Below are 23,331 nucleotides of genomic sequence, written 5' to 3' on the forward strand. Positions count from 1 at the left end.
TCCCAAGTGGAGTCACTATCAGCTACATCAGTGCCCTGTCCAGCCAAAACACTATTCGATTAAGCATCAGTAAGAGCATTTTCTTACAGAATGGAAACATACAGTATTAATGGAGGGCAGTATGCATTGATCATGGTATTGTGACTGTTGAATACAGCCTTTTTAAGCCAACAACATAACAGGCTATGGACCTGTCTGGGTTCTTTAGAATAGTGAGAATGTAGTCTAACAAAGACAAGAATCCCCTTTAAAGAAAAAAACATGGCAGAGATTCTCGAATGTGTTGTGACAAGGAGGGTAACGTGTACAGCACCTTGAAGCTAATAAGCTCTGGCTTGGAGAAGCCATGACTGTGGATGATCTTCATCTGCTTGACCATGGTACTCTTACCACTCTCTGTAGCACCTGGAACAAAGTAGTCATCACATCTGTGCAATCTAATGGAAACTTAAAATCACAAACACATTAAATATATTCTGCAGTGACATGGTTGGCCATATTTGTGATTTGCAACCAACCTGGTCTCAGAGCATTTCGTATTTTTCTGTACATACATCCGAGACACCGCATTTAGTATGATATGTTGCGTTTCGTATGGTATATATTCATTTGTGGATGCCTATCACCCATTTAGTATGATATGTTGCGTTTCGTATGGTATATATTCATTTGTGGATGCCTATCACCCATTTCGTATGATATGTTAAGAATGATTACATGATTACATGATTACATGTTATGAATTCATAAAAAGCATGCAATATGTTAGGAATCTGCAAAACATTTGATATGTTATGAATTCCAGGTAGGTGGCGAAGGTTAGCTAGCTCGCTAACGTTAGAGGTAAGTTTAGGAATTAGGTTAAAGGGTTAGAGGAAATGTTAGGGGAAGGGTTAGCTAACATGCTAGTAGTTGCAAAGTATCAAGTAGTTCAAAAGTTGACAATTATCTAAAATGCTAAAGTTGTACATGCTGAGATTCTAAATGATCTATCAACCGTTTGCATTATAAGGTTAGGGTTAAGTTTAGGAGTTCGGTTAAAGGGTTAAGGTTAGGCAAATGGGTAGCTAAAATGGTTAAGGTCAGGGTCAGTGGTGGAAAAATACCCAACTTTCATACTTGAGTAAAAGTAAAGATACCTTACTAGAAAATGACTCAAGTAAAAGTGAGTAACCCAGTAAAATAGTAGCTGAGGAAAAACGTCAAGAGTATTTGGTTTTAGATAGGCTTAATTATCAAAAAATAAATGTAATTGCTTTAACTATTTGGGTGGCCTGGCCAAATTCGCACTGTAGAAATAGGAGTTATAGTTCTATTACTCTACTTGAACGCAAGTCTAAGAAGCGGTAGATCTGTTCTATGTGCGCAATTTCTTTTGAGTCTTCAAACGGCTAAAATAACTTTTTGATTATGGAAAATATATTTCACAAGGGTTTAGATGGTTGAATGATTCTCTACACTAGAGCAGCTTATTTTGTACAAACTGAAATTAGGCAAACTACACAAATACAAAAAAAACACAACACATAAAGTGTTGGTGCGATGTTTCATGAGCTGAAGTAAAAGATCCCAGAAATGTCCCACACACACAAAAAACTTATTACTATCGAATTTAGTACATCCCTGTTAATGAGCATGTCTCCTTTGCCAAGATAATCCATCCACCTGACAGATGTGGCATATCAAGAAGCTGATTAAACAGCATCATTACACAGGTTCCCCTTGTGCTGGGGGCAATACAATGCCACTAAATAAATGTGCAGTTTTGACACACAACAATGCCACAGATGTCGCAAGTTGAGGGGAAAGGGGGGATATTTAGTCAGTTGTCCAACAATGTATTCAACTGAAATATGTCTTCCACAATTAACTCAACCACTCTGAATCAGAGAGGTGTGGGTGGCTGCCATAATCGTCAACATCTTTGGCACCCAGGGAACAGTGGGTTAACTGCCTTGCTCAGGGGCAGAACGACATATTTTTACCTTGACCACTTGTGGACTAGATCCAGCAACCTTCCGGTTACTGGCCCAACGCTCTAACCACAAGTCATCCAATTGGGAGGGAGCGTGAAATTGGCATGCTGACTGCAGGAATGTCCACCAGAGATGTTGCCAGAGAATGTAATGGTAATTTCTCTACCATAAGCCACCTCCTACAATGTTTTAAGAGAATTTGGCAGTATGTCCACCTGGCCTCACAACTGCAGACCACATGTAACCACGCCAGGCCAGGACTTCCACATCCAGCTTCTTCACCTGCGGGATCGTCTGAGACCAGCCACCCGGACAACTGATTAATTTGTAGGTTTGCACAATCTATGAATTTCTGCACTAACTGCCAGAAACTGTCTCAGGGAAGCTCATCAGCATGCTCATCGTCCTCACCGGGGTCTTGACCTGACTGCAGTTCAGCACCGTAACCTACTTCAGTGGGCAAATGCTCACCTTCGATGGCCACTGGCACGATGGAATTGTGTGCTCTTCACAGATGAATCCCAGTTTCAACTGTACCGGGCAGATGGTAGACAGTGTGTATGGCGTTGTGTGGGTGAGCGGTTTGCGGTTGTCAACGTTGGGAACAGAGTGCCCCAGTGGTGGGGTTATGGTATGGGCAGTCATAAGCTATGGACAACAAACACGATTGCAATTTATCAATGTCAATTTGAATATGAAGAAATCCGGAGGCCCATTGTTATACCATTCATCTGCCGCCATCACCCCATGTTTCAACATGATACTGCACGGCAAGGATCTTTACACAATTTCTGGAAGCTGAAAATGCCCCAGTTCTTCCATGGCCTGCATACTCACTCACCAGACCTTACTCACCAGAAATGTCACCCAGCATGTTCATGTTCCCACCAATATTCAGCAACTTCGCACAGCCATTGAAGGGGAGTGGGACAACATTCCACAATCAACAGCCTGATCAACTCTAAGCACTGCATGATTATGTCTCACCGCACTGTATGAGGCAAATGATGATCACACCAGATACTGACTGCTTCTGATCCACGCCCCTACCTTTCTTTAAGGTATCCGTGACCAATGGCAGCATATCTGTATTCCCAGTCATGTGTAATCCATAGATTAGGGCCTAATGAATTTATTTAAATTGATTTCCTTATATGAACTGTAACTCAGTAAAATCTTTGAAATGGTTGCATATCGCATTCATATTTTAGTTCAGTGTATTAGAGTATTTAGCAACCAATGGCAGGGTGATTTCTGCAGTGTAACTAAGTATCAAAAGTATAAATCATTTTAAATTCCTCATATTAAGCAAACACAGCACTAACACTTATACATTTACAAATAAAGCATTTGTGTTTAGTGAGTCCACCAGATTAGAGGCAGGAGATGACCAGGGATGTTCTCTTGATAATTGTGTGAATTGGACACTTTTCTTGTCCTGCTAAAACATTCGAAATGTAACGAGTACTTTTGGGTGTCAGGGAACATGTACGGGGTAAAAAGTGCATTATTTCCTTTAGGAATGTAGTGGAGTAAAAGTAGTCAAAAATATAAATAGTGAAGTACAGATACCACAAACTACAGCAGTAGGGCCTACTTGAAAGTATATTTTCTTAAGTACTTTACATAATTTGGAAGGGTTAGCTAACACGCTAAGTAGTTGCAAAGTAGATAAAAGTAGTTCAAAAGTAGCCTAAATTATAAGTCTCCACTGTGTTTCTAGAAATGTGTGTTATACCCAGCCAAACTCCTTTCAATTTGGCATTAAGTAACCATCGGTCTCAAGTAACCATACCAAAGATAACATATCATACTTAGGGGTCTCGGATTTCCATACATAATAATACGAAATTGTGTGAGACACAGTTGTTGCAACACATACACCTCGCACGCACACAAACTTACCAAGTAGCAATATTTTGATCACGTTCACCTCAAGCTTGGCTTGTTCAAACAAATCTCGTTCTATATTAGAGCTTTGAATTTTCGCCCTTTTCTCATCCTCAGTAACGTCGGGTACGGGGTGAATGCAAATTGATCTCACGCACATCTAGGTTTGAAAAGTAAACTTTAGTCGAAGATACAGTATGTTCTATTAGAATGTCGCATAACGACTGTCCGGAGATGTTTGCTTGAAAAACAAATGAGGGGTACACGTTAACACAAACAAAAACAACATTTTGATATACCTGCAGAGGGGCTGGCAGAATATTGAAAAAGCGGAACATCTTTGCGGTAACGTTTGCTACAAACTGGGGCTGAAAATTCAACACGCGATAAAGATAAATTAGGTAAACCTCAAGAACATTGAATATGTCCAATTCATTTCTATAGATTATACTACTCACTGGTCAAATCTTGCCGCTAACTGACCTAACAGATAACACCTGTGGATTATTAGTGGAGAAGACCCGTGCTCATATCATGAAGATACCAATCACGAGCGCGAGACTGAAGCAGAATTTAATTAAAGCCTACAAATACATATTACAGTGTTCTATAACTAAGTTGATCGCTTTATTTAAACAAACACATGCATAGTGCTTTATAATACATTGCGTGCTCTTGTAAACAAACACTATATAGCCTCAACATGGTTAAAACTAGAATGTTTACATCATAGATGGTCATTCCTTGCATCCATAGCTGTCTACGAATTTGAGTGGTAACATTTCTCCAGGCCCATTCCTCAGCTTTTTACGAAAACAGGGGTGGGGATGTGTTTTGTTATTGTTTTAACTGCTGATTGCCACTGTTTATCACCACTTTTGAGTTATTCCCTTTCGGTTCCCTTATTATAGATGCTTACACTGAGTGTACAAAACATTAGGAACACCTGCTCTTTCCATGACACACACTAACCAGGTGAAAGCTATGATCCCTTATTGATGTCACTTGTTAAATCCACTTCAGTAAGTGTAGATGAAGTTGAGGAGACGGGTTAAAGAATGATTTGTAGGCCTTGAGACAATGGATGGTGTATATGTGCCGTTCAGAGGGTGAATGGGCAAGACAAAATATTTAAGTGACTTGGAACGGGGTATGGTAGTAGGTGCCAGGCACACCGGTTTGAGTGGGTCAAGAACTGCAATGCTGCTGGGTTTTTCACACTAAAGTTTTCCGTGTGCATCAAGAATGGTCCACCACCCAAAGGACATCCAGCCAACTTGACACAACTGTGGGAAGCATTGGAGTCAACATGGGCCAGCATCCCTGTGGAACACGTTCAACACCTAGAGTCCATTCCCTGATGAATTGAGGCTGTTCTGAGGGCAAAAGGGGTTGCAACAAGATATTAGGAGGGTAATGTTTTGTACACTCAGTGTATAGTCAGTGTCATGACACATTATAAAGGATATTATAATATAAAGCATTGTACAAATGTTGACCTACTTCATAGAAAGTGTTCATTCTCCACTGTATATTCAACATATCACTTTGCTGTATGAGGAATGAGGATATACTGCACACTAATTGGGCTCTGGCTAATAAAAAATGGTCAAAGTAATGAACTGACATTTCCTGACTTTGTAGTGTTGATTGATAGATGCAATTTGACCCTAATTTAGGCTGATCAAAGGTTCACTTATCTGTCCAACACATGACCTCATACTCTTTAATGAATGATGATGATTACCTTTATAATGCCTTTGCCTATAAAGATCGCTTTACTCAAACTATCTTCAAGTATTTTGCTAATTAGTCCACTGTAGATATGGTGCAAGACCCTAAGTTGTCAAGATAGAGCACCTTTAGTAAAATGCTAAAAGTGTGATGATGCAAATCACACCATCATCACACTTTTATTTTTATCTAAAGTTCTCTATCTTGAAAACGTATGGCTCTATTCAATCTGTATTGCAGAAGCGTTACAGATTGCCGGATCGAAATTCACAGGTCATTTCCGATTGAGCCAACATATGCAGCTTTTACCGTGAATGCAGTCTCTGCTAACGGGTGAACTTTGCCTTTAAATTGCAACGACGCTGTAACACTGAATTTCAGTGATACTGATTGAATAGAGACCTTAACTGCTGATATGCATGGTCTAATTAACAAAATACAACAAAAAAAAATGGATAAATTGATCCTTTAAGAACAACTAGGCAGCGAAAATGATTGCCCTAACACACCTTCTATTAGTCAAATGGTTTTTAAAATAAGGAGACAAGGTCAAGATGACCAACACAGTTTGTTAGATGGAGTTGTTATTATTGACAATGATAATATACTGTACCAAATTCCACAGCGTTTGTCATTTAGGAGATCAGAGTTGTCAATAACATACATAGGAGATCACTGTAGCCTATACAGTACATTGAATACATTCCAACTTTATAGACAGACAATATTTTATATGCTTTTAAAACATATGAAACCAACCAGAGTTTATGTCGAGGTGGTCTGACTGAAAAATATACATTTATGAAAAATATAGTATTTCATCCGATTAACGTTTTGAAATGGTGATTTCTTCTCCAGAGGTTTGATTAAGACTTTTGATCGTATGACAGTAAAAGGTCATTAGTTTATCTAAGTTAACAGCACCGTACATATTTCATAATCTCCTATCGTTTAAAATAATTTGCCATTAAAAGCATCTGGTTAAAACTCAGTTCAGTGCTCTACCAGAATGTACAAGGATAAGTCGTGTCTTTTACAGAGGAAGAGGGACCTGCTGTGGTTAAAACAAGAACTGCGCTCAAAGGTTGGACAATGGGTCCTGGAATAATAGTTTGCATTTGTTGTAGTGGAGAACCATTCTATCTATATTATAGATTCATTCTATAACATAGAACAGTTCCAAGGCTTTCCAGTCAGTACGTTCTGGTAATATTATCTACATGAGGTCCCATAGGTTGGCCCATCTACACAAAAGGTGCTATATAGAACCGAAAAGGGTTCTTCAGCTGTCCCCATAGGATAACCCTTTGAAGTACCCTTTTTGGTTCCAGGTAGAAACTTTTTGGGTTGCCAAAACGGTTCTACCTGGATTCAAAATGGAACCAAAAAGGGTTCTACTTGGAACCCAAAAGGGTTCTCCTATGGGCACAGCCAAATAAGCCTTTTGGAACCCTTTTTTCTAAGAGTGTAATATTCAATTCCGTTTCTCTTCTAGAAACTGATTAAAACTGTCCGAAAGCTGAGGGTAGTCTCTGATAGAAAGCTTGAATCATTAATGACCTCAGCTTTTCCCAAGGTAAAATCGACCAATAGGCTCTCACAGAGATGGTACATTTTCAAACCCACCCCTGAACACCTCTAGTGGTTTCAACATCTTCCAGAGAGTTCTTCTGGTTAATATTAATGTATAATACATACATACAGTACATATATACAGAGATAGATAAGATAGGACTGTAAGTTGTGAGGGGATCAGCCTATTGCCACGATGACAGCAGCAACAGTCCCTTGGAGAATGACAACGGCTGCATCTGAAATGAAGCCCTATTCCCTATTTAATGCATTACTGTTGACCATCAGGTCCATGTTAAACACTATTTAGGAAAAACGGTGCCATTTTGGATGCATCCAATGTGTTGGTTGTTCAACAATCGCTGTGCGAGGAGCAGCAGAGGTGGTTTGATGGATCTCCAAAGCAACAAGCCCAAGCCTCGCCTGACAGACTTCAACCTAACCACACTATTTCTCACAGAAATGAATCATTCATAATTCTCCTGTTTAAATAAAGCTCAATCAATCCCAAGAAAAATAACTTACGTTATGATAATTATTTAGAAAACAAATATTAGTCTGGCGTTAACTTGCACAGACAGATTTATTTAGAGACACACCTGTCTGGTTCCACAAGACTAGGCTGGGACTTCTGGTTCCCTGTCTGGCTGGCTATAACCCAGTGACTTCTGGTTCCCTGACTGGTTATAACTCAGTGACTATGTTGGGCCTTCTGGTTCTCTGACTGGTTATAACTCAGTGACTATGTTGGGCCTTCTGGTTCCCTGTCTGGTTCTAACTCAGTGAGGAAGGGAGACAGTGAGAGGTCTATACTGTTAAGGTGGTTTGTCAAACCATAAGAAATAAAGAACATGTAAATGCATACAGCCTGTATTAAGATATTAAGACAAAGAAACAGCCTCACCTAACATGTTACCATGTGGAACCTACAACAGAACTCCCATTGTAAGAATACTGCATGTTGAAAACAAAGGCTCGCTGTCTGGCTGTCGGTAAGGAGACTGTGTGACCTGGAGGGTGTTGGTTGGGAGTTGGAACCCAGATGAGGTGGATTGACTGCGCTGCATTGGTGGTGGGGGTTAGATGTATTAGGTTTAGTCCGTCTCAGATTGACCCTAAGGGTGGTCAATGGTTCCTCGTGGTGGGAGTGCTCCTTCGGGCCTGTCGTCCTAGAGCACAGCCTGGGCCCTCTCCTTGCCCTTCTCCTCCTCTCTTCTCTTCATGGCCTGGATCAGAGCCATCTCTTTGGCCTCTTTCTTCTGGTTCCTGGCCTCGAACAGCAGCCTACATCGCAGGGGACACAGAGGGGAGGTTTCAATAGTGTGCAGAGGGCTATTGGTTAAAACCATCATGGTAACGCATGGAATATTTACCCTTCTGTGATTTAGAGTATAGTATCATTGGAATGTCTTGGTAGCGCATGATGCTTGCAACGCTAGGATAGTAGGTTCGATTCCCGGGACTACCTGTACGTAAAATGTATGCGTGCATGACTGTAAGTCGCTTTGGATAAAACAATCTGCTAAATGGCAGAGAGTGTTATTATATCATTTTATAGTGGGAGCTGAAAACGCATACCCATAATGCTGTGCAGGTTCAGACAAACGGTTCAAACACTTACAAAGTAGAGAACGGTTACTGGGAGTAATATAGTGTGTGACTTTCTTTACTTTTCCCCAATATTATCATGATGACGTGACCTTAGCATCATTGAAACTACAGAGATATTATCATGATGACGTGACCTTAGCATCATTGAAACTACAGAGATATTATCATGATGACGTGACCTTAGCATCATTGAAACTACAGAGATATTATCATGATGACGTGACCTTAGCATCATTGAAACTACAGAGATATTATCATGATGACGTGACCTTAGCATCATTGAAACTACAGAGATATTATCATGATGACGTGACCTTACAACTACAGAGATATTATCATGATGACGTGACCTTGGCATCATTGAAACTACAGAGATATTATCATAATGACGTGACCTTACAACTACAGAGATATTATCATGATGACGTGACCTTGGCATCATTTAAACTACAGAGATATTATCATGATGACGTGACCTTACAACTACAGAGATATTATCATGATGATGTGACCTTACAACTACAGAGATATTATCATGATGACGTGACCTTACAACTACAGAGATATTATCATGATGACGTGACCTTACAACTACAGAGATATTATCATGATGACGTGACCTTAGCATCATTGAAACTACAGAGATATTATCATGATGACGTGACCTTAGCATCATTTAAACTAGAGATATTATCATGATGATGTGACATACCAGGTTATCTCACTTCTTCCTGCCCTCACCTGTTTTTGATGATCCTCTGAACAATACTATCAGTGGTGAGGCTGTTCATACTGTCCACAGTGTGCAGTATTCCTTTCTTCCTGGGCTCCTGCATTCAGAGAAACACAGTCCCCACTTAAACATTCACTTAGACATTGCACGCTTAGGATAAAAGTTTGCAAAAAACGGAATATGTTATTGTATACAATACTGTATATTATATTAGTCTTCCAAATACATTGTAACCACTTAATAACCAAGTAACAAAGGCTTTTTAAATGAAGAAGTTCATCCCTACATTTTTCTGTGCGATTGCCTTGATGGGAAAAGTACTGTAAGCCCCATGATAAATTGTTCAACATTTCTCGTTTACTAAAGTGGTGGCTATTATCCCCTTTGGTTTTCTGCAAGTCATACACTACCCTTTCAAAGAGCATCTTATACGGTGGCAGGAAGTCTAGCGGTGAAGTGTATGGGCCAGTAATCGAAAGGTTGCTGGTTCAAATCTCTGAGCTGACTAGGTGAAAAATCTGTTGATGTGCCTTTGAGCAAGTCACTTCACCCTAATTGCTCTGGATAAGAGTGTCTGCTAAATTACAGTGGGGCAAAAAAAGTATTTAGTCAGCCACCGATTGTGCAAGTTCTCCCACTTAAAAAGATGAGAGAGGCCTGTAATTTTCATCATAGGTACACTTCAACTATGACAGACAAAATGAGGGAAAAAAGAGTTTTTATGAATTTATTTGCAAATTATGGTGGAAAATAAGTATTTGGTCACCTACTAACAAGCAAGATTTCTGGCTCTCACAGACCTGTAACTTCTTCTTTAAGAGGCTCCTCTGTCCTCCACTCGTTACCTGTATTAATGGCACCTGTTTGAACTTGTTATCAGTATAAAATACACCTGTCCACAACCTCAAACAGTCACACTCCAAACTCCACTATGGCCAAGACCAAAGAGCTGTCAAAGGACACCAGACACAAAATTGTAGACCTGCACCAGGCTGGGAAGACTGAATCTGCAATAGGTAAGCAGCTTGGTTTGAAGAAATCAACTGTGGGAGCAATTATTAGGAAATGGAAGACATACAAGACCACTGATAATCTCCCTCGATCTGGGGCTCCACGCAAGATCGCACCCCGCGGGGTCAAAATGATCACAAGAACGGTGAGCAAAAATCCCAGAACCACACGGGGGGACCTAGTGAATGACCTGCAGAGAGCTGGGACCAAAGTAACAAAGCCAACCATCAGTAACACACTACATGTCCAGGCCCGTTTGCTAGAGAGCATTTGGGTGATCCAGAAGAAGATTGGGAGAATGTCATATGGTCAGATGAAACCAAAATATAACTTTTTGGTAAAAACTCAACTTGTGTTTGGAGGACAAAGAATGCTGAGTTGCATCCAAAGAACACCATACCTACTGTGAAGCATGGGGGTGGAAACATCATGCTTTGGGGCTGTTTTTCTGCAAAGGGACCAGGACGACTGATCCGTGTAAAGGAAAGAATGAATGGGGCCATGTATCGTGAGATTTCGAGTGAAAACCTCCTTCCATCAGCAAGGGCATTGAAGATAAAACGTGGCTGGGTCTTTCAGCATGACAATGATCTCAAACACACTGCCCGGGCAACGAAGGAGTGGCTTCGTAAGAAGCATTTCAAGGTCCTGGAGTGGCCTAGCCAGTCTCCAGATCTCAACCCCATAGAAAATCTTTGGAGGGAGTTGAAAGTCTGTGTTGCCCAGCAACAGTCCCAAAACATCACTGCTCTAGAGAAGATCTGCATGGAAGAATGGGCCAAAATACCATCAACAGTGTGTGAAAACCTTGTGAAGACTTACAGAAAACGTTTGACCTCTGTCATTGCCAACAAAGGGTATATAACAAAGTATTGAGATAAATGTTTGTTATTGACCAAATACTTATTTTCCACCATAATTTGCAAATAAATTCATTAGAAATCCTACAATGTGATTTTCTGTATATTTTTTCTCATTTTGTCTGTCATAGTTGAAGTGTACCTATGATGACAATTACAGGCCTCATCTTTTTAAGTGGGAGAACTTGCACAATTGGTGGCTGACTAAATACTTTCCCCCCCACTGTACGTGAAAGTAAAACATACCAAGTCCCCATGGCCTTGTAGTTTTCTGCCAGTCATAGACTACCCTTTCAAAGAGCACCTTATACCAAGTTCCCATGGCTTTATAGTTTGTATCAATTGGAGTGCACCAGCACATTGTTTTTTAGTAGTAGTGTGTCAGAAAAAGGCACAGGGTACTCACAGCATAGGGGTCCGACCCGTCTTTGTCAGGATGCACCTCTGTCTTCCCATGACACACAAGGTCCACCTGCAGAAGTAGACCATGCATGATGAGACCCAACACTAACCCACTGTAGATACCATGCATGATGAGACCCAACACTAACCCACTGTAGATACCATGCATGATGAGACCCAACACTAACCCACTGTAGATACCATGCACGATGAGACCCAACACTAACCCACTGTAGATACCATGCATGATGAGACCCAACACTAACCCACTGTAGATACCATGCAGGGTGAGACCCAACACTAACCCACTGTAGATACCATGCATGATGAGACCCAACACTAACCCACTGTAGATACCATGCATGATGAGACCCAACACTAACCCACTGTAGATACCATGCAGGATGAGACCCAACACTAACCCACTGTAGATACCATGCATGATGAGACCCAACACTAACCCACTGTAGATACCATGCAGGATGAGACCCAACACTAACCCACTGTAGATACCATGCATGATGAGACCCAACACTAACCCACTGTAGATACCATGCATGATGAGACCCAACACTAACCCACTGTAGATACCATGCATGATGAGACCCAACACTAACCCACTGTAGATACCATGCAGGATGAGACCCAACACTAACCCACTGTAGATACCATGCATGATGAGACCCAACACTAACCCACTGTAGATACCATGCAGGGTGAGACCCAACACTAACCCACTGTAGATACCATGCAGGATGAGACCCAACACTAACCCACTGTAGATACCATGCAGGATGAGACCCAACACTAACCCACTGTAGATACCATGCATGATGAGACCCAACACTAACCCACTGTAGATACCATGCACTGATGAGACCCAACACTAACCCACTGTAGATACTATGCATGATGAGACCCAACACTAACCCACTGTAGATACTATGCATGATGAGACCCAACACTAACCCACTGTAGATACCATGCATGATGAGACCCAACACTAACCCACTGTAGATACCATGCAGGATGAGACCCAACACTAACCCACTGTAGATACTATGCATGATGAGACCCAACACTAACCCACTGTAGATACCATGCAGGATGAGACCCAACACTAACCCACTGTAAATACCATGCAGGAGGAGACCCAACACTAACCCACTGTAGATACCATGCAGGATGAGACCCAACACTAACCCACTATAGATACTATGCAGGGTGAGACCCAACACTAACCCACTGTAGATGCCATGCATGATGAGACCCAACACTAACCCACTGTAGATACCATGCATGATGAGACTCAACACTAACCCACTGTAGATACCATGCATGATGAGACCCAACACTAACCCACTGTAGATACCATGCATGATGAGACCCAACACTAACCCACTGTAGATACCATGCATGATGAGACCCAACACTAACCCACTGTAGATACCATGCATGATGAGACCCAACACTAACCCACTGTAGATACCATGCATGATGAGACCCAACACTAACCCACTGTAGATACCATGCAGGGTGAGACCCAACACTAACCCACTGTAGATACCATGCAGGGTGAGACCCAATACTAACCCACTGTAGATACCATGCATGATGAGACCCAACACTAACCCATTGTAGATACCATGCATGATGGGACCCAACACTAACCCACTGTAGATACTATGCAGAGTGAGACCCAATACTAACCCACTGTAAATACCATGCAGGGTGAGACCCAATACTAACCCACTGTAGATACTATGCAGAGTGAGACCCAACACTAACCCACTGTAGATACCACGTAGGGTGCTGTAAATACCATGCATGATGGGACCCAACACTAACCCACTATAGATACTATGCAGGAGGAGACCCAACACTAACCCACTGTAAATACCATGCAGGAGGAGACCCAACACTAACCCACTGTAGATACTATGCATGATGAGACCCAACACTAACCCACTGTAGATACCATGCAGGATGAGACCCAACACTAACCCACTGTAAATACCATGCAGGAGGAGACCCAACACTAACCCACTGTAGATACTATGCATGATGAGACCCAACACTAACCCACTGTAGATACCATGCATGATGAGACCCAACACTAACCCACTGTAAATACCATGCATGATGGGACCCAACACTAACCCACTGTAGATACCATGCAGGGTGAGACCCAATACTAACCCACTGTAGATACTATGCAGAGTGAGACCCAATACTAACCCACTGTAAATACCATGCAGGGTGAGACCCAACACTAACCCACTGTAGATACCATGCAGGGTGAGACCCAATACTAACCCACTGTAGATACTATGCAGAGTGAGACCCAACACTAACCCACTGTAGATACCATGCAGGGTGACCCAACACTAACCCACTGTAAATACCATGCAGGGTGAGACCCAACACTAACCCACTGTAAATACCATGCAGGGTGAGACCCAACACTAACCCACTGTAGATACCATGCAAGGTGAGACCCAATACTAACCCACTGTAGATACCATTCAGGGTGACCCAACACTACCCCACTATGTAGATACCACGCAGGATGAGACCCAACACTAACCCACTGTAGATATCATGCGGGTGAGACCCAACACTAACCCACTGTAGATATCATGCGGGTGAGACCCAACACTAACCCACTGTAGCCAGCAGCATACCACCCTGCATACCACTGCTGGCTTGCTTCTGAAGCTAAGCAGGGTTGGTCCTGGTCAGTTCCTGGATGGGAGACCAGATGCTGCTGGAAGTGGTGTTGGAGGGCCCGTAGGAGGCACTCTTTCCTCTGGTCTAAAGAAAAATATCTCAATGCCCCAGGGTAGTGATTGGGGACACTGTCCTGTGTAGGGTGCCGTCTTTCGGATGGGACGTTAAACGGGTGTCCTGACTCTCTGAGGTCATTAAAGATCTCATGGCACTTATCGTAAGAGTAGGGGTGTTAACCCCGGTGTCCTGGCTAAATTCCCAATCTGGCCCTCAAACCATCACGGTCACCTAATAAACCCCAGTTTACAATTGGCTCATTAATCCCCCTCCTCTCCCCTATAACTATTCCCCAGGTCATTGCTGCAAATGAGAACGTGTTCTCAGTCAACTTACCTGGTAAAATAACAAATAAATACCATGCAGGATGAGACCCAAAACTAACCCACTGTAGATAGTAGATACCATGCAGGGTGAGACCCAACACCAACCCACTGTAGACACCATGCAGGATGAGACCCAAAACTAACCCACTGTAGATAGTAGAGACCATGCAGATTGAGACCCAACACCAACCCACTGTAGATGCCATGGAGGATGAGACCCAACACTAACCCACTGTAGATGCCATGGAGGGTGAGACCCAACACTAACCCACTGTAGATACCATGCAGGATGAGACCCAACACTAACCCACTGTAGATACCATGCATGATGCGACCCAACACTAACCCACTGTAGATACCATGCAGGATGAGACCCAACACTAACCCACTGTAGATACCATGCAGGATGAGACCCAACACTAACCCACTGTAGATACCATGCAGGGTGAGACCCAACACTAACCCACTGTAGATACCATGCAGGATGAGACCCAACACTAACCCACTGTAGATACCATGCAGGGTGAGACCCAACACTAACCCACTGTAGATAGTAGATACCATGCAGGATGAGACCCAACACTAACCCACTGTAGACCCAACACTAACCCACTGTAGATACCATGCAGGGTGAGACCCAACACTAACCCACTGTAGATAGTAGATACCATGCAGGATGAGACCCAACACTAACCCACTGTAGATACCATGCAGGGTGAGACCCAACACTAACCCACTGTAGATACCATGCAGGATGAGACCCAACACTAACCCACTGTAGACACCATGCAGGGTGAGACCCAAAACTAACCCACTGTAAATACCATGCAGGATGAGACCCAAAACTAACCCACTGTAGATACCATGCAGGATGAGACCCAACACTAACCCACTGTAGATACCATGCAGGATGAGACCCAACACTAACCCACTGTAGATACCATGCAGGAGGAGACCCAACACTAACCCACTGTAGATACCATGCAGGATGAGACCAACACTAACCCACTGTAGATACCATGCAGGATGAGACCCAACACTAACCCACTGTAGATACCATGCAGGATGAGACCCAACACTAACCCACTGTAGATACCATGCAGGATGAGACCCAACACTAACCCACTGTAGATACCATGCAGGATGAGACCCAACACTAACCCACTGTAGATACCATGCAGGGTGAGACCCAACACTAACCCACTGTAGATACCATGCAGGGTGAGACCCAACACTAACCCACTGTAGATACCATGCAGGATGAGACCCAACACTAACCCACTGTAGATACCATGCAGGATGAGACCCAACACTAACCCACTGTAGATACCATGCAGGATGAGACCCAACACTAACCCACTGTAGATACCATGCATGATGAGACCCAACACTAACCCACTGTAGACACCATGCAGGATGAGACCCAAAACTAACCCACTGTAGATACCATGCAGGGTGAGACCCAACACTAACCCACTGTAGATACCATGCAGGGTGAGACCCAACACTAACCCACTGTAGACACCATGCAGGGTGAGACCCAAAACTAACCCACTGTAAATACCATGCAGGGTGAGACCCAACACTAACCCACTGTAGATAGTAGATGAGACCCAACACCATGTAGATACCATGCAGGATGAGACCCAACACTAACCCACTGTAGATACCATGCAGGGTGAGACCCAACACTAACCCACTGTAGATACCATGCAGGGTGAGACCCAACACTAACCCACTGTAGATACCATGCAGGGTGAGACCCAACACTAACCCACTGTAGATACCATGCAGGGTGAGACCCAACACTAACCCACTGTAGATACCATGCAGGGTGAGACCCAAAACTAACCCACTGTAAATACCATGCAGGGTGAGACCCAACACTAACCCACTGTAGATAGTAGATACCATGCAGGATGAGACCCAACACTAACCCACTGTAGATACCATGCAGGATGAGACCCAACACTAACCCACTGTAGATAGTAGATACCATGCAGGGTGAGACCCAACACTAACCCACTGTAGATACCATGCAGGATGAGACCCAACACTAACCCACTGTAGATAGTAGATACCATGCAGGGTGAGACCCAACACTGTAGATAACCCACTGTGAGATAACCCATGATACCATGCAGGGTGAGACCCAACACTAACCCACTGTAGATACCATGCAGGATGAGACCCAACACTAACCCACTGTAGATACCATGCAGGATGAGACCCAACACTAACCCACTGTAGATACCATGAAGGGTGAGACCCAACACTAACCCACTGTAGATACCATGCAGGATGAGACCCAACACTAACCCACTGTAGATACCATGCAGGATGAGACCCAACACTAACCCACTGTAGATACCATGCAGGATGAGACCCAACACTAACCCACTGTAGATACCATGCAGGGTGAGACCCAACACTAACCCACTGTAGATACCATGCAGGATGAGACCCAACACTAACCCACTGTAGATACCATGCAGGATGAGACCCAACACTAACCCACTGTAGATACCATGCAGGATGAGACCCAACACTAACCCACTGTAGATACCATGCAGGATGAGACCCAGGATGAGACCCAACACTAACCCACTGTAGATACCATGCAGGATGAGACCCAACACTAACCCACTGTAGATACCATGCAGGATGAGACCCAACACTAACCCACTGTAGATACCATGCAGGGTGAGACCCAACACTAACCCACTGTAGATACCATGCAGGATGAGACCCAACACTAACCCACTGTAGATACCATGCAGGATGAGACCCAACACTAACCCACTGTAGATACCCATGGATGAGACCCAACACTAACCCACTGTAGATACCATGCAGGATGAGACCCAACACTAACCCTGTAGATACATGTAGATACCATGATACCATGGGATGAGACCCAACACTAACCCACTGTAGATACCATGCATGATGAGACCCAACACTAACCCACTGTAGATACCATGCAGGATGAGACCCAACACTAACCCACTGTAGATAACCCCATGCATGAAGGTGAGACCCAACACTAACCCACTGTAGATACCATGCATGATGAGACCCAACACTAACCCACTGTAGATACCATGCAGGATGAGACCCAAAACTAACCCACTGTAGATACCATGCATGATGAGACCCAAAACTAACCCACTGTAGATACCATGAAGAGTGAGACCCAACACTAACCCACTGTAGATACCATGCAGGATGAGACCCAAAACTAACCCACTGTAGATACCATGCATGATGAGACCCAACACTAACCCACTGTAGATACCATGCATGATGAGACCCAACACTAACCCACTGTAGATACCATGCAGGATGAGACCCAAAACTAACCCACTGTAGATACCATGCAGGATGAGACCCAACACTAACCCACTGTAGATACCATGCAGGATGAGACCCAACACTAACCCACTGTAGATACCATGCAGGATGAGACCCAACACTAACCCACTGTAGATACCATGCAGGATGAGACCCAACACTAACCCACTGTAGATACCATGCAGGATGAGACCCAACACTAACCCACTGTAGATACCATGCAGGATGAGACCCAAAACTAACCCACTGTAGATACCATGAAGGGTGAGACCCAACACTAACCCACTGTAGATACCATGCAGGATGAGACCCAACACTAACCCACTGTAGATACCATGCAGGATGAGACCCAACACTAACCCACTGTAGATACCATGCAGGATGAGACCCAACACTAACCCACTGTAGATACCATGCATGATGAGACCCAAAACTAACCCACTGTAGATACCATGCAGGATGAGACCCAACACTAACCCACTGTAGATACCATGCAGGATGAGACCCAACACTAACCCACTGTAGATACCATGCAGGATGAGACCCAACACTAACCCACTGTAGATACCATGCAGGATGAGACCCAAAACTAACCTTGGGAGTTTCCACAAATGTTAGCCTGTTCAAATGGCTCTGCAGAACAAGTGTAGTGTCTTGAGCCCTTACCTTGAAGTGGTCTAGTAACTCTCTCGTGACTGCATAAGGCGCACCAATCACCACCTCAGAGACATACTGCAGACAGAAACAGAACAGAAGCACATTAGATTAATATACTCATCACTGCTCATTATTTTACTTGACCTTTATTTTAACAGTCCCATTGAGACCAAGGTCTCTTTCACAAGGGAGCCCTGCATGCACACAATTTACAAAAGAACTCTTAGAAAAGAGATGTACAGTATCTCTTATGGAAGAGAAGGAGAGAGAACTTACCCGACAGGCCAGCACACTGAGTGTTCTCTCATGGACGTTCATAATGGGGTAATTCTTCCCTTTGTAGCGATTCACCTCCTGAAAAAGTAAGAACAAGATGATGCAAATGTCCACTATCAGTGTCAGGATGTAATTTGACAGTGGGTTGGTTATAGGCATTGTGGGTTTTAAAATGCCATTTCTGATTGAGTTGAAATATGCAGCGTTTACCGTGAATGGGATCACCGAGAACATTGAGGGAACATTGCCTTTGAAAGCCACATCAGGTGGTAAATTGGTCAATAGACCAATAACAAAGAGTTCCAAACCTCTCTGTCAATAACAGCTACTTTTACATGTTCCTCTCCCCACTGAGACCACTCCTAGACAGTCCTTGCAAAATTCTTGCTTGAGAAATAGTTTTTTGCTAAAAAGCCATTTTTGTCAATTTTAATGCACAATTATTACAGTAATTGTTACCCAGAATTGATACTTATTGATATATAAATGGCTGTATTAGACCTACAAATCCCAGCCTAAATTATCTAGTTTACAGCTCAACTGAGGAGACAATAGACCAGATTGTGTCAAAGTGTAACCCCACTATAACATATGGCTTGTCAGACTCACCTGGTCAAAGTGTAACCCCACTATAACATATGGTTTGTCAGACTCACCTGGTCAAAGTGTAACCCCACTATAACATATGGCTTGTCAGACTCACCTGGTCAAAGTGTAACCCCACTATAACATATGGCTTGTCAGACTCACCTGGTCAAAGTGTAACCCCACTATAACATATGGCTTGTCAGACTCACCTGGTCAAAGTGTAACCCCTATAACTATAACATATGGCTTGTCAGACTCACCTGGTCAAAGTGTAACCCCACTATAACATATGGCTTGTCAGACTCACCTGGTCAAAGTGTAACCCCACTATAACATATGGCTTGTCAGACTCACCTGGTCAAAGTGTAACCCCACTATAACATATGGCTTGTCAGACTCACCTGGTCAAAGTGTAACCCCACTATAACATATGGCTTGTCAGACTCACCTGGTCAAAGTGTAACCCCACTATAACATATGGCTTGTCAGACTCACCTGGTCAAAGTGTAACCCCACTATAACATATGGCTTGTCAGACTCACCTGGTCAAAGTGTAACCCCACTATAACATATGGCTTGTCAGACTCACCTGGTCAAAGTGTAACCCCACTATAACATATGGCTTGTCAGACTCACCTGGTCAAAGTGTAACCCCACTATAACATATGGCTTGTCAGACTCACCTGGTCAAAGTGTAACCCCACTATAACATATGGCTTGTCAGACTCACCTGGTCAAAGTGTAACCCCACTATAACATATGGCTTGTCAGACTCACCTGGTCAAAGTGTAACCCCACTATAACATATGGCTTGTCAGACTCACCTGGTTAATGTGTAACCCCACTATAACATATGACTTGTCAGACTCACCTGGTCAAAGTGTAACCCCACTATAACATATGGCTTGTCAGACTCACCTGGTCAAAGTGTAACCCCACTATAACATATGGCTTGTCAGACTCACCTGGTCAAAGTGTAACCCCACTATAACATATGGCTTGTCAGACTCATCTGGTCAAAGTGTAACCCCACTATAACATATGGCTTGTCAGACTCACCTGGTCAAAGTGTAACCCCACTATAACATATGGCTTGTCAGACTCATCTGGTCAAAGTGTAACCCCACTATAACATATGGCTTGTCAGACTCATCTGGTCAAAGTGTAACCCCACTATAACATATGGCTTGTCAGACTCACCTCGTCAAAGTGTAATCCCACTATAACATATGGCTTGTCAGACTCACCTGGTCAAAGTGTAACCCCACTATAACATATGACTTGTCAGACTCACCTGGTCAAAGTGTAATCCCACTATAACATATGGCTTGTCAGACTCACCTGGTCAAAGTGTAACCCCACTATAACATATGGCTTGTCAGACTCATCTGGTCAAAGTGTAACCCCACTATAACATATGGCTTGTCAGACTCACCTGGTCAAAGTGTAACCCCACTATAACATATGGCTTGTCAGACTCATCTGGTCAAAGTGTAACCCCACTATAACATATGGCTTGTCAGACTCACCTGGTCAAAGTGTAACCCCACTATAACATATGACTTGTCAGACTCACCTGGTCAAAGTGTAACCCCACTATAACATATGGCTTGTCAGACTCACCTGGTCAAAGTGTAACCCCACTATAACATATGGCTTGTCAGACTCACCTGGTCAAAGTGTAACCCCACTATAACATATGGCTTGTCAGACTCACCTGGTCAAAGTGTAACCCCACTATAACATATGACTTGTCAGACTCACCTCGTCAAAGTGTAACCCCACTATAACATATGGCTTGTCATACTCATCTGGTCAAAGTGTAACCCCACTATAACATATGGCTTGTCAGACTCACCTGGTCAAAGTGTAACCCCACTATAACATATGGCTTGTCAGACTCACCTGGTCAAAGTGTAACCCCACTATAACATATGACTTGTCAGACTCACCTCGTCAAAGTGTAACCCCACTATAACATATGGCTTGTCAGACTCACCTGGTCAAAGTGTAACCCACTATAACATATGGCTTGTCAGACTCACCTGGTCAAAGTGTAACCCCACTATAACATATGGCTTGTCAGACTCACCTGGTCAAAGTGTAACCCCACTATAACATATGGCTTGTCAGACTCACCTGGTCAAAGTGTAACCCCACTATAACATATGGCTTGTCAGACTCACCTGGTCAAAGTGTAACCCCACTATAACATATGGCTTGTCAGACTCACCTGGTCAAAGTGTAACCCCACTATAACATATGGCTTGTCAGACTCACCTGGTCAAAGTGTAACCCCACTATAACATATGGCTTGTCTGAAAGCCTGGAAACCGCCTCCAGGAAGTCCACATGGCCAATATCTGAGAAGACATTGGTCAAGGCCGACAACAACAACTATAGTATCTACAAACTAGGCCTCTGAGTCCAGTCTATAATCTAAAACCTCTCCACACACTGCAGATGACTGGGCCCAGGTGTTTTGGCTGACCACAGGACTAGCCAGTTATAGAAATATAGAACATCTACGTCACATAAGTGTAGTGCAGCTAGGTAGTGTAACAGTATAGCTTCCGTCCCTCTCCTCACCCCTACCTGGGCTTGAACCAGGGACCCTCTGCACACATCAACAACTGCCTCTCACAAAGCATCGTTACCCATCGCTCCACAAAAGCTGCGGCCCTTGCAAAGCAAGGGGAACAACTACTTCAAGGTCTCAGAGCGAGTGACGTCAACGATTGAAACGCTATTAGAGCGCACCCCGCTAACTAGCTAGCCATTTCACATCGGTTACACTAGCATGAGGGGTGTTTGTCTTTCTATGGGCCAGTTTTTCTTGGTCAGGTCACATGGTCAGAAAATAACAACTCTTTGCTCTAACATGGTAGGTATGAGTGTATAGAGTCACTTGACATTGATGTATCCTACCATCAGGGCCTTCAAAGCTGTCAAAGAAGGCCTTAGTCACAAGTCAAACCGTTCTTATGTGCATGTAACTGCCAAAATAAAGGAAACACTTGACTAAATGAGGGATACAAAGTATATTGAAAGCAAGTGCTTCCTCAAAGGTTTGGTTCCTGAGTTCATTCAGCAATTAACATCCCATCATGCCTAGGGTGATGAAAAAAATGCTGGGTAAGCCATTATTTTTGGCTACCATGGCAATGCCACCATAGGATGACAATGTCCCCATCTACAGGGCACAAGTGGTCGCTGAATGAGCAGGGAAACAATGTAAACCATATGCCATGGCTGTCTCAGTCACCAGATCTCAACCCAATTGAACACTTATGGGACATTCTGGAGCGACGTCTGAGACAGCGTTTTCCACCACTATCAACAAAACACCAAATGATGGATTTTTGGTGGAAAAATTGTGTCTCATCCCTCAAATAGAGTTCCAGACACTTGTAGAATGTATGCCAAGGGGGAATGAAGCTGTTCTCGTGGTGGCCCAACACCCTATTAAGACACTTTATGTTAGTGTTTCCTTTATTTTGGCAGTTACCTGTATCAACACACTTCATATTATAGACATGGTCAGGAAAATCTCC

At 43.3% G+C, this 23,331-nt stretch overlaps 2 protein-coding genes across 6 annotated transcripts in view; both read right to left on the reverse strand.

The window, feature by feature from the left end:
• LOC115115147 (guanine nucleotide-binding protein G(o) subunit alpha-like) overlaps positions 1–4,423 on the reverse strand; it is a 37,460-nt gene extending 33,037 nt beyond the window's left edge. The window contains exons 1-4 of one of the 3 annotated variants that reach the window (XM_065010644.1): positions 4,325–4,423; positions 4,166–4,234; positions 3,882–4,026; positions 314–405 (exon numbers count right to left, since the gene is read on the reverse strand). In XM_065010644.1, coding sequence (XP_064866716.1) covers positions 314–405; positions 3,882–4,026; positions 4,166–4,204 — 276 coding nt within the window. In that variant the 5' untranslated portion in view covers positions 4,205–4,234; positions 4,325–4,423. The other 2 variants (XM_065010646.1, XM_065010645.1) reach the window with 2 other exon arrangements.
• Positions 4,424–6,167: 1,744 nt separating this feature from the next.
• Positions 6,168–23,331, reverse strand: part of LOC135564727 (ethanolamine-phosphate cytidylyltransferase-like) — a 46,149-nt gene continuing 28,985 nt past the window's right edge. For all 3 annotated transcript variants that reach the window (XM_065010648.1, XM_065010647.1, XM_065010649.1), the window contains 6 exons: positions 22,058–22,140; positions 19,190–19,267; positions 18,923–18,988; positions 11,794–11,859; positions 9,525–9,613; positions 6,168–8,456 (listed from right to left, as the gene is read on the reverse strand). In XM_065010648.1, coding sequence (XP_064866720.1) covers positions 8,342–8,456; positions 9,525–9,613; positions 11,794–11,859; positions 18,923–18,988; positions 19,190–19,267; positions 22,058–22,140 — 497 coding nt within the window. In that variant the 3' untranslated portion in view covers positions 6,168–8,341. The remainder of the gene's footprint in view (positions 8,457–9,524; positions 9,614–11,793; positions 11,860–18,922; positions 18,989–19,189; positions 19,268–22,057; positions 22,141–23,331) is intronic.

This window comes from Oncorhynchus nerka, linkage group LG26 (genome assembly GCF_034236695.1).
Source record: "Oncorhynchus nerka isolate Pitt River linkage group LG26, Oner_Uvic_2.0, whole genome shotgun sequence".
NCBI lineage: Eukaryota > Metazoa > Chordata > Actinopteri > Salmoniformes > Salmonidae > Oncorhynchus > Oncorhynchus nerka.